Raw genomic sequence first — 12,532 nt, forward strand, 5'->3', positions numbered from 1 at the left:
AGTGTATCTGTTTGTAGTTCTTGCATGAAACCCTGTGTCCTGCTGCATTTTCCCTAAAATTGTATGTATAAATGAAAAACACCCTTAAATATTCTAAAAGCTGCTTTGTTTTATTTTAGATGTAATGTACAGCCTTAAAAAACAGAAGTGTCACTGTCCAAATAATTATGGACCACAATGTAACGTCATCTATTCCTATGACATCTAATTGTTTGCAGATACAAACCCAGAATTTATCACTGCACTGTGTGCCCCAGTAAAGCTACTAACCCTGTTTAAAAAAAAAAAAAGTAATTACTATTATGGATATTCAAACATCTTATTGAATAAATGTGTCTTTGTGTAGGAATGTTTAATGTTTGTGATCATTATCAGATACCCATGGATGGATACTTGGTGTTATTATGCTATATTTCTAGTCTACAGAGTCTGCTTGGAAAACGTAGCTTCCTACATGTGCAGGAGGTCACATCTATGAGTTGCAACTGCTCAGTATGTGTGCTATTGCCCTTGTAGCACAGCTTCTGTGCAGACTGTCTGTGGACTTGGTGAGATCACGAAATTTACATCACGCAGACATTTGTGGACGTGGAAAGTGTCCCACCGGCGTAAGTATTAAAAGAACACTGTCAACTACCTGATATTTAGTGTAAAAGTATAAGACTTAGTGAGTCTGGCAAGTACACAGGCCATGATATGCAGGTCACTGACCTCTTGTACAGTCAACAGTGACCGTCAGAAACCTTGAATCTAATGGGGCTCTGTGGGGCAGAAGTAGAGTGTTTCATGTGATGTTCAATTACCGCAATTCTGCTGAACTAAAACTGGTCAGTTGTCAAAATTAAGCCATGAATGCTGAAATTCTGAAATCATGAAATCTTTAAAAGGTGTAGGTGTCATCTACTTTTTAAGGAGTATCTTTCAAGTGAAAGTTTGATAAGGCCAAACTGAAAAAATGAAGGTGTTCAAATAAGATTTTGGTAAAGCTGATTACATTGGACTGGCACCAGCCCAATATAGACAATCAGGATGACAACAAACAAGAACCAACTGAACAGAGTTTTGTACCAGACAAAACTCAGGGGCAAATCTTCTGACAGCTATCACCTCTACACTACACTCACTGTGACTGACTCTTCAGTTCGCAGAATAGAAGAGATACTGAATGGTGAGTTAAGATTTAATCCTTCAACAACAACCAGGACACATACTATTTATACAACCCATGGAGAAAAAAAAATATTACTAATAAATTAAGCTGAAGTAATTTAATGATTTAAAAAAAAAATCTGATTACTTGATTAATCGCCAGAATAATCGATAGAATACTTGATTATTAAATAAATTAAAAATGATAGCTGCCGCCCTACACAAGCAGCCCTAATTGTTGGTGAGGTGGATCAGACTTTAGAAGAACTACAAGGACATCCTTAATGAAAATACTGAAGTCATGTGGAAAAGTTGAATAGTTGGCCTACATTTGCAGCTCTGTACAAGAAACAAAATTTCATCAAGCAAACCTGTAAATATACACAATACAATCAACAAAAGACTTACAATCTGTTTCTCTGTGTACTTGTTGGAGCTCAGCAGGTTGACTGCTTCCATATGTCCAAAGTCGATGTCATGGCCAAGCAGAAAGATAAAGAGCAGCTTGCAGACATACTTCTTCTTGCTGTATCCATCGAGAGCCTTGTCTCCTTTAAACTTGGAGCGAATGTTGGCCAACTCTTTATTGATCCGTTTGATCTCAGCCTCCTTGCTCTTACCTGACAGAGGAAGGAAGTAGTACAATGTCAGCATTTTCAATATCGACATAATAGATCTCTATTTATACAATGAAAAGCTGTACAGCCTATGTTTGAGTTCAAGAATCAAAAAGAACATGATCTCTGAAAACCAAGAGCTAAAGGGGGTTAGCAGGTCAATCAAGAACACATTTTAAAGTGCTTTGTAGAATCTAGTACCGTAAAAAGGTCTATGTGAATGCAGACTAGTTCACATTTCTTTGTTTCCATACTCAAAAAAAAAAAAAAAAGCATATGCCGACTTCTCTTTACAGCAACAAGCACACAAATTGTTACAGCTTCAAATGTTTGTAAAACACATATTTAAATTAGAATAATTAAACTAAATTAGGGAACACCATACATGCTCAGTGAAGGATTGTTTTGCTCTCTGAACTACAGGAAATTTGACAAGGGAACCTAACTTTATGAGCTTAATAAATGAGATCAAGAATCCAATGACAGACAAAATCCAAAAGTGCCACCACTGAACTGAATTAACAACAGAGCTTAGCCCGGTTCAGTGGAAAGAGGTACCAACTGGACTAGATGGGGGCTTCGTTTGTTGAACCAGAGGGCTGTACTATAAAGCATGATTAGTGGATTAGCAAGCAATGTTGAGCCTAAACTCAGAGTTTTCAATGTCACAAAAGTGGCTCTCTTTTAACTCTGGATGAGTGTCGTTATGATTATGATGGTAGTACTACTTTTACCAATGCTGCTGATCGATGCAGTACTGTAACAGCAGTCCTATTGGTACTTCCAGATTTCTTTTGTTTGTTTGTTTTGGGGAAAGAAACTAAACAAATTAAGAACAGAATAAAAAATGCTGTATTTTCTCATACGACTGTAAAAGAATTAAAATTTACAGACACTAATGTTGTGTTGATGGGAATGATCAAAGCCCTGCCAACAGTACCTCAGGTTTTACTCACAAAATACAACATTGTGCAATTTGTTTCATCAAACTGTCCAGCATTATATAAGAATTAAAAGCTCCTGGGCTCGGTGCCCATCCCTACTTTTAACCTGCCAACTTATGCTGCTGGTAACTTGTGCTGCACAGCTAACCTGGTCCAGTGCAGGTTACGTTCAGAGTTTCAATTTAATTAGGGAGGCTGTGGCTCAGGTTAATGAGAAACACAGTCTAAAGCGCTGTGAGTTCCACTAAGGTAGAAAAGCGCGATGTAAGTGCAACCATTTAAATAGAGTCCATCTGACAAACTCAGACTCAGCTACAAATGCTACAATGGGAAAGTTTAAGTCGTTCAGCACAGATCTGAAAAAGCCAACAATTCAAGTGAGTGTTCATGAACCTTTCTTCTTCTTTTGTTTGTTTGCATAATATACATGTCAATGTTTCTGTTAAATACATAAAACATAATAATTAATTTCTGTGTATTTCCATTGTATGAGCAATGATCAATAATGCCACTTTACTCTGTTCCTATAGGAATGTTCTGAATCAGGCTGCAGGGGGATCACCTTGCATCATGTATGCTGCTGAGCACCAGCAGCCACCTCTCAGAGAATTTCCCTACAACAGAGCCTTAGAGCTCGTTTATAAGAAACCCAGAAAAAATTCATTGTTCTGAGCCGGGGTGCAACCTTTGATGACCTGAACCTGATTCTACAGCCCCATAAAGACATTATTGTTTATTGTTTTTATTTGTATTTATTTAATTTTAATGTTTCATTTTTATTATTTACATTCAGCCTTTAAAAGCCATTTTCAACTGGCCATTCAATAAATAGGTTGTAAAAGTAAAATCTGCAGTCAAATGTCATTTGTTTACGCCACCACAGCTCCCCAGAGAGCCTGGCCCCGCTGTTGAAAAAAATCCTAGAGGAAACACTGGATTGGTATACCATTTTTCTCAGCAGCTCGCTGGAAGTGGAATTAAGTTTTGCTGTAATTGTAAATAAATTGCTTTTTGTTATGTAATCAGTTTTCTATTTCTTCAACCGGTTTTCAAGAAGGGAACCTGTCATTCATAACAAGGTTACTTCATTATGCGCTCTCCTCTGTTCACTGTGAGATCGACTGATTAAGATTAATTCAGGAGGCAGCGAGAGTGAACGTTTAGTGTCTTCTATCCCAGACGTGCATTCTGCAAAACTTACTAATTAAATGATCCTGAAGAAGCACTCTCTCATCTTCCCAGTACGACTGTGTATGTACAGCAAAATGACAATAAACGTGATTTGAATTAATCAGTATGTCTTCAGCAGTTATGTCTGTTCTTCTGTTTTGTTTATTTTTCACTGTTCTGTCACTTCTATTACCCACTAAGGCTCACAAAGCATTATTAAATATTGTATATTCTCTGTGGCTGCGTCCTAACTTAACCACTAGCTGTGAATGTAGTCTTAGCCACTGTGAAAGCAGTAAGTTAGTAAATTTATGAAGACAGCTGTGCTTTTCGTTCAGTTTTTCCAGGTTGTGTCTCTGCTACGAATCTGTGTCAGATAGAACTGAATGGAGATGTTACAGTACTCAAAACAGCCAGATTTGGTTATTTCACACAGAAAAGACAGAATAATCTGTACTTTGCTTGACTTTCGGAAGGCCAGTCTAAACCCCTAATTCTAGGCTGATTTAGCCATTTTCTAACACTTCTGATGTGTGTTTGCGGTCATTCTTGTTGGAACACCAAAATGCTTCCAGGACCCAACCTTCTGCCTGATGATTACAATTTTTCCTGAAGAATGTGGAGGCAATCCTCCTTTTTTATTATTCCATTTACGTTGTGTAAAGGACCAGAGGGCTCCACTGTACCATAAAACAAGTTTGACATAGCCAGGCTTTCTAGGTGTAAGTTGGACCAAAATAGTCGCATTTGCGATCTTTTTGTGTTTGTGTAAATGATGAACATGAAGCTGTTTTGGTGTCGCTCTAAATGCGTTAGCCATATTGGTGGCAATTTCAGCCTGTCCCTGCCTGACGCATGAAACAAGCTGTTCAACTGTTTTGTGCTCCAAAGACAAAGGTGGCTGGTGCTGAGGGAGAGGTCCTGACTCAGACACACCTGATGATCAGAGTGCAAGTGCAGGCAGAAAATACCGTCTCGACCAGTGGGCGGGGATATAAATTTGATTACCTTGGCTAAACAGTAGTAGGGTTACAAAACTGATTGAATACTAATTACAATAAGGACGTCAGCTTCCCACAGCTAATGAACTGCATCAGCTGTAGAATTTACACTGAAAAAATCGCTCTGTTCGTAAAAAGTGAACCACACCAACATGTGCACTTTTTTCTGCACATAGGAAACTGCATGTAAATTAAAAGAGAAAAAAAAAAAAGAGATTGGTTTTTATCTTGGACAAATCTGATATTAGAACTCGGACTGGACCCAAATAGCCGACTATTCCTTTGCTGTGCTGGAATCGGGATACCAATTTTGATCTCCGAATAGTCGTCATTGTCATTGTCGTCGTCCCGCCACTGTCTCTGATGGCGGATACAGTAAGGTGACCGCTGATGGCAGAAATGCTGGCTCACTGCCGCCCTGTTGGACCAAATGCTCGGCTCGGCTCGGCGCACCATATTCGTGCCTTGCCAAAAAGTTGCAGTTTCGTCTCGTCTGTCCATAGGACATTCTCCCAGAAGCTCTGTGGCTTGTCAACATGCAGTTTGGCAAATTCCATACATCCATTATCTATACACCGCTTAATCCTCACTAGGGTCGCAGGGGGGCTGGAGCCTATCCCAGCCAACTTAGGGCGAAGGCAGGAGACACCCTGGACAGGTCGCCAGTCTATCACAGGGCTGCAGACAACCAAGCACGCTCACATTCACACTTACGGACAATTTAGAATCACCAATTAACCTCAACATGTTTTTGGACTGTGGGAGGAAGGCGGAGAACCCACGCTGCACAGGGAGAACTTGCCACGCAGAAAGATCCCGGGGCAACAGTGCTAACCAACTGCACGACCTTGCAGCCCTGGCAAATTTCAGTCTGGCTTTTATATGATTTGTTTTCAACAATGGTGTCCTCCTTGGTCGTCTCCCATGAAGTCCACTTTGGCTCAAACAACGACGGATGGTGCGATCTGACCCTGATGTACCTTGACCTTGGAGCTCACCTCTAATGTCTTTACAGGTTGTTCTGGGCTCTTTTGTTACCATTCGTATTATCTGTCTCTTCGATTTGTCATCAATTTTCCTCCTGCGGCCACGTCCAGGGAGGTTGGCTACAGTCCCATGGATCTTACATGTCTGAATAATCCCATTCTAGTCTGGACTTTGCTCTGAACACTGTTCAGGTCAATCTGAGAAACAATGACACCCTGGTGGTGTAGAGGGGTGAATGTGTTGATTGTTTGTTTATTGTTTGTTTGTTTGTTTGTGTGTGTGTTGTTGTATTTTTAAAACTTTTTTATCTTTGTTTTCATTTAATGTCTGTTTGCTTGTTTGCTTATTGATACCTGCTGTATGTTCATGTTTGTTCAATGGTTTAAAAAATGTGGGAAAATAAGGTTCAGCTTTGTATTGTTTTGGACCTGTACAAAAATATGAACCTCAATAAAGTAAAAAAAACAAAACAAAAAAACAATTCTGAATAATATGTGCAACTGTAGTCACAGGAACATCAAGCTGCTTGGAGATGGTCTTATAGCCTTTACCTTTAACATGCTTCTCTATTATTTTCTTTCTAATCTCCTGAAACAGCTCTCTTCTTCGCTTCCTCTGGTCCATGTTTAGTGCGGTACACACCATGTCACCAAACAGCACAGTGACTATTTGTAACCGTATAAATAGGCCGACTGACTGATTACAAGTTTGTAGACACCTGTGATGCTAATTAGAGGACACACCCTGATTGAACATGTCCTTTTGGTCACATTATTTTCAGCCTTTTCTAGGGGTACCATCATTTTTGTCCAGGCTTGTTTCATGATTTTATTTATTTATTTAATAATTCTGTTGAACCACGGTTCAAAAGCAATGTCTGATTTTCACTGGTTAATTTTCATTGAATTTTTATTTATTATTACTTTTGTCAGATTCAAGTTATTTCTGTGACTGTTGTGGGTTTTTCTTTCATTAACCGAGGGGTCCCAACAATTGTGTCCATGTGTGAGGCAAAGCAGTGTGGAGGACTTTTAGCACAAAAAGAACCTGAATCCATGCATATCCCTGTTAACTGTCACTCAAATTGCACGACTGTAAGATGACAAGGGGGAGAGAGAGAGAGAAAGAAGGAGAGGGGGAGAGAGATTGTATGCGCTTGGGTGTGTGTGTGTTATTTAAGAGAAATTATGAGGATGCACTGTTAGAAAAAAAAAAAAAGTGTTATTTAAACCACACAGGTTGCACAATGTCTTTTTACTTGAATTGAGCAAGCTCTTGCTTAACTTTATTTTGGAGAGATTTATGTTGCCAACCGAGATTACCAGTGAAGACTGGGCAATTTTTTGTTGCATATTTTTGGTTAATCTCGTTACTTTTGTAACAAAGGTTTTGTTTTCTGAGAGATGTGTTTGAATAAAATCTTGAAATATTAAGAAGACATGCTTTTGCTTTTTATTTTGGGTAAATTTATTGTCATTAATCGAGTAAATAAAAATAATGGCTAGAATAATTGACAAATTCATTGTTAGATTAATTGAAAAGTAAATAAATAAAAGTCGTTAGATTAATCGATAAAAAAAATCGTTAGGTGCAGCCCTAAAGTGGATAAACAAACAAAATCTATCGCTCAATATTGTTATTTAAGCTTCCCTCATATTTTGTCTCATAATGTTAAGTTGGCTTGCTAGCTACTTACCTAGTTTTGATGTGGCTGTTTAGATGACAGCATTATTAGCAAATGTGATAATTCTGCACTCAATGTTTTCACCTAAATGCATCCTCCTTCTTCCAATGACATCTGGTCCTGCCTAGCCACTCAGAACTTAAACCTCAGCGCAGTTTAGCAGCTTCACCCTGAATGCCCTCCATACACCTCCAGGTTGTAGGGCTGGTCCAAATAGCATTTTCTGTTCTCCGGATATTCGGTCCAGTTAATGACAAATATCCCGAATAATTGGGAGGGGGTGGCGGGTGAGTATTCGTTCCGCTGGCGGCTTAACAGCCAGTCTCACTTAAACCAAGCATATATTTTGTATACTTAACAGCTAATCACACCTAATGAAAACATTTCAGTTTTCACTGTATTTCAAATAAAATCTGAAATGCTTCGTTAGAAAACAAGCAGCAAGGCTTAGAAGTTCCAGGCCAATGTTTGTAATGTTTCCACAACATCTTAACAACACAAATATTTGAGTTAGCAATCTTAGCTAAGTTTACGCTAAGTTAATTCCCATGCAGTACTAAACAGAACGACTGGGTTACACTATTGTACAAAACCCCCAGAAGGCATTATGATAAGTAAATCCAGCAGAAACTGTTTATAGATAAACAGGCTGATCATGGAATGGGTTCCAATAGCTGTTTATTTTGGATTTGATAATGCACAAAACATCCATTGTCCATGGGAGATTTTATGTACCACCTAGAAATGTGGACTTACGAAGCTAATTCTAGGTTTGTGATAGGATGGTATAAGTAAGGCTAAAATGACTGTATTCTTATATCATTACTGAATCAATGTAATGAAGCTGTTTGATTTGTCAGGGACTGCATTTAACTGAAGTACCCATACACAAGTCCCATTTTGTTATTTTAGCTATTAACATTGTTTCCATGTAGTTTCTTGTAAACTTTATTGTTTTTCTAGATCATGATTGTAAAAAAAATTAAAAATAAATAAAAAAAATTAGGGCATTTCTTTACCGTGATGTAGAGACAGGCCTTTGTGTCTATTTTCCCCAGATTCACAGTAAACACAAACTCAAAACAAAACAAAATAAAAAGGCAATTTCATCTATCTCTATTTTTTGGTACCCAGCCTTTTGTCTGTTTGTCAAACTCATGCCCCCAATCATTATTTAAACGGCAGCTTATATGAGAGTAACTGTATATGGATATCACAATATAGAAATTGCATACTCCTGATAAGAATTTTATGGACACATACAGAGTGGAGAGTTTTTTTCTAGGAAAAATTATCTGACTACATCTAGTTAATTTCAGTAGTTGGATTGTCCCAATTAGGTGTTCAGCATATCCTCTCAAAGTTTGTCGGGTTAATATTTCTACCATAAGTGGCAATGCAGTTGAAACCAATGTCAATATCATCAGGAAGGAATATCTAGACAATATTGCAAATCTTTGAGAAAACATTGGTTATTCTCTTGAATCATTTGTGACATGACAGTGGTTGATGGACACATTTTATTTGCCATCTGTTCCGAAATGTGCCCATTTAAACACCAACAAATCAAATTAACTTGGTGTGGCACAGATCCAAATTTTAAATGTGCTTTTGGGCAACATGTACACATGTTTAAATTACAATGAAACCAGAAAGCATCAAAGATTTGACCAAGCAGAGGCTATCACTGTCATTTATTACCCACTGAAAACCTAACTCCAACTTTAAGCGTATGCTGCAAAAGCATAACCTAAATGGTGCTGTCTTGCAAAGTTACTGGTAATACTGGAACACTGCCCTGAAAAGTGGCATACCAGTATCACAGGCATAGATGGTGATTTTTTTTTCTTAAGCATTTAAGAATTACATTCGGAAATTCTAATATCACAATGTTTCTATGAAAAAACAAAAGTAAATATTTTAAAAATAGAATTTTTTGAAATGGGTTTTTCCATTTTGTCTGTACTGTATCTACCTATAAATATTTATTTTATGATGTCTCATTTATTGAATATTTGCCAGTGCCTTCACTTTATTTGTGGATTTTGGGCCAGTCTGAACAGGGGTCAGGTGGAGGTAGAGGTCCTCCAGCCTTTATTCTCCTGTGGTGACAGGGTGCTGTCTTCGTTTCAGTCAAAGTTACTGCTGTGCATACTGTCAGACATAAGGATGGCCATGTAGCCAGCTTAAAATAAGTACATCAGCACTTATTTTCAGCTGCCAAATGAACTTCCAGATTATTTTATACATCTGTATTTCTACGGTTCTAAGGATGTTGCAAATCTTCCCATTGCGGGATTAATGACGGCTTATCGTATCTTGTGTTCATGATTGTGGTTTTGTTTAACCGAAGCCCCAGCTAAAACAAAACATCTAATTTTCTACATTAACTCTGTTTCCGCAAGTGACCGCAAAGCGGTCATGCTACAGGCAATATCTGACTTATTTGTTGCACTATGCTTTGAAAACGCGTTAGTAAAAAAAAAAAAAAAAAGGAAGGGAAAGAAAAAAAAACACCCCTACAAACGATTACTGTTGTTTGCGTTGGTGCCGCCGCGTCATTTCACAACGGCATGTATGAGTACGGCCAGCAACAACATGAGCAAAGTCAACTGGTGTTGTTAGCATCAAATTAAACATAAGAGCAAGTAGAATAAAAGTCACTTACAGTTTCTGATGTCCGAAATGAACACCGCTAATCCGCGCATTCCGTCTCCTTTCGACACAGCCGGCATTTTTGCAGGTTTCTGTTCTCACTCCGGCCTTATCCGTAAAAATAAACTGACGTTGGTCAGTCTTTCACACTGGACTGGAGCGGAAGATGCCCACCTTAATGTTTAGTATTAGCTAGCTGCTTTGTAGATCAAGTCGTTCGCTTTATCGTTATGACTGAAGGTTACCTTCCAAGCTGACTGTCTGCTTCTGGGTGGCTAGCTCGGATAGCATTTGCTAGAATCGCTGGATGGCGGTGGATCAAGCAGCAGCAGGATAAGTTAACGTTATCCCTGTTAGCTGACTCGTTTCCGCTGGCTATGCAAGCTAACGTTATTTCATTCAATCCTTATCTAGGAAGGATTAGAGGCGACGCGTAACACATACAGTAACCACTGTCTAAAGTTAAAACCACCCACTACTTGGATGTCTCTACGATGAAAGTAGTAAAATGGGTTATTAAGAATATCGTCCGAGAATCCAATGTTAAGTTACTTCGAGTCACGCACCGTAAAGCTAGCTTAACAGCTAGCTAGCTAGGTGGCTAGCAATATCATTCAAATACTGAAGTACATCACCAGTTGACCGGAATAACTCAGGCGAGAGTCTCAACCGCCAACCAGCAATATGAAGTTATAATCTTGCCCTCTTTATCACGCACTGAATTTGGTTCGTATTAAGGTATATAACTGATGTCCGTTCTAATTCTCCAGCTTCCACTCCACGGCTCGAATAAGGCTCGTGATAGCAGAACAGCGTGACCGTGCCACGCACTCATGCACGCGTACGCTCCGTTCCGTCGGCCGAGTGCAGCCCGGTGCTGATTGGTCTGTTACCGGGGAGGGAGAAATCCTCGGTACAACCGAAGAGCTTCCACCATCTTTGGCTTTGGCTGAGCAACGTCTGTTGGCTTTTTCCTGTTGACATTCGTTTTCATGTTATGTGTTACTTGTGCACATCAGTTGCTTTACTTCCAAAAGCAACTCATACAAGAGTAACACATAACACACTTTGTGCAACCATGTAAATATTATGACACATTATTCTTTGTTGCAATTACTATGGGACATTTAGTTATTTCTGACTTTCATTGTCTTTGCTGTCATAATTTTTTTATCTTATATTCAAGCATATCAAAATTGGTCTATGATATTAAACAACACAATCTTTCTGGTTGTGGGGGATTATCCCACTTTGGATGGTGCAGCATCAGAACCAAAGAACTGTCCGAATTAAATCCGGATAAATAAATATTAGATCTCTGTCATCTAAATTTCAGTTTGATAATGATCTGATAACAGATCATCACATTGACTTGCTGTGCCTCACTAAAACCTGGCTGCAGCATGAATATGTACGTCTAAATTAATCAGAAGTCCCATTACAGCAGATGCTTATCTGATAATGCAGTAACTAAATTGAAATAAATGCTTCATCAATATTTACTTCAATGCCATGTGCCAACAGTTCATAGCAGCTATCCTAACATTAGCCCCACACAGGCTGGTAGTACTGCAGCCTCACTACGTACAATACTTGAAACTGTGTCCCTCTGAAAAAGAAGACAATTAATTATAGAATCAAATCGTGGCTCCATGGCAGAATTCACAATTACACATCTTCAAGTAGACTTCACAAAGACTGGTTTTTGACGATAGGAGAAAAAAAAATCATGAACATGAACAAACATGTCTTTAGTTGCGGTGGCTGTGGAGGGGTCCGTGGGACCAGGCTTATATTTGGACTGCTTCTCTACTGCAAGTCTCTTGGAACTCACGTCAAAATTTACTTCTAAACCAACAACATGCTTGTTAGACCCTATCCCAACTTGACTGTTCAAGGACATTTTTCCTTTAATTAACACTGTAGTATTGGACATGATCAACCTCTCTTTATTAACAGGCTTTGTACCGCAAGCTTTTAAAGTTGCGGTAATAAAACCACTACTCAAAAAGCTACTCTGGATCCAGGTGTTTTAGCCACCTATAAGACCTATAACAAACCTCTCTTTTATTTCTAAAATTCTTGGGAAAGTTGTTGTAAGTCAATTATGTGATCATCTGCACAGATTGTTTTGTTTGTTTGTTTTTAAAGGAATTTCAGTCAGGATTTAGAGTGCATCATAGTACAGAAACAGCACTGGTGGAAGTCATCAGTGATGTTCTTATAGCTTCAGTGGACTTGTCTCCGTATTTGTCCTGCTGGATCTCAGAGCTGCATTTGACACACTTGATCATAACATCTTGTTACAGAGACTGGAACATGTCA

General features: G+C 38.7%; 1 protein-coding gene across 3 annotated transcripts in view; it reads right to left on the reverse strand.

The window, feature by feature from the left end:
* Positions 1-11,021, reverse strand: part of ap2a1 (adaptor related protein complex 2 subunit alpha 1) — a 40,204-nt gene extending 29,183 nt beyond the window's left edge. For all 3 annotated transcript variants that reach the window (XM_008303488.1, XM_008303479.1, XM_008303496.1), the window contains exons 1-2: positions 10,221-11,021; positions 1,558-1,769 (exon numbers count right to left, since the gene is read on the reverse strand). In XM_008303488.1, coding sequence (XP_008301710.1) covers positions 1,558-1,769; positions 10,221-10,287 — 279 coding nt within the window. In that variant the 5' untranslated portion in view covers positions 10,288-11,021. The remainder of the gene's footprint in view (positions 1-1,557; positions 1,770-10,220) is intronic.
* Between the last annotated feature and the right edge of the window lie 1,511 nt (positions 11,022-12,532).

This window comes from Stegastes partitus, unplaced genomic scaffold, assembly GCF_000690725.1.
Source record: "Stegastes partitus isolate 25-593 unplaced genomic scaffold, Stegastes_partitus-1.0.2 Scaffold38, whole genome shotgun sequence".
NCBI classification, from domain to species: Eukaryota; Metazoa; Chordata; class Actinopteri; family Pomacentridae; genus Stegastes; species Stegastes partitus.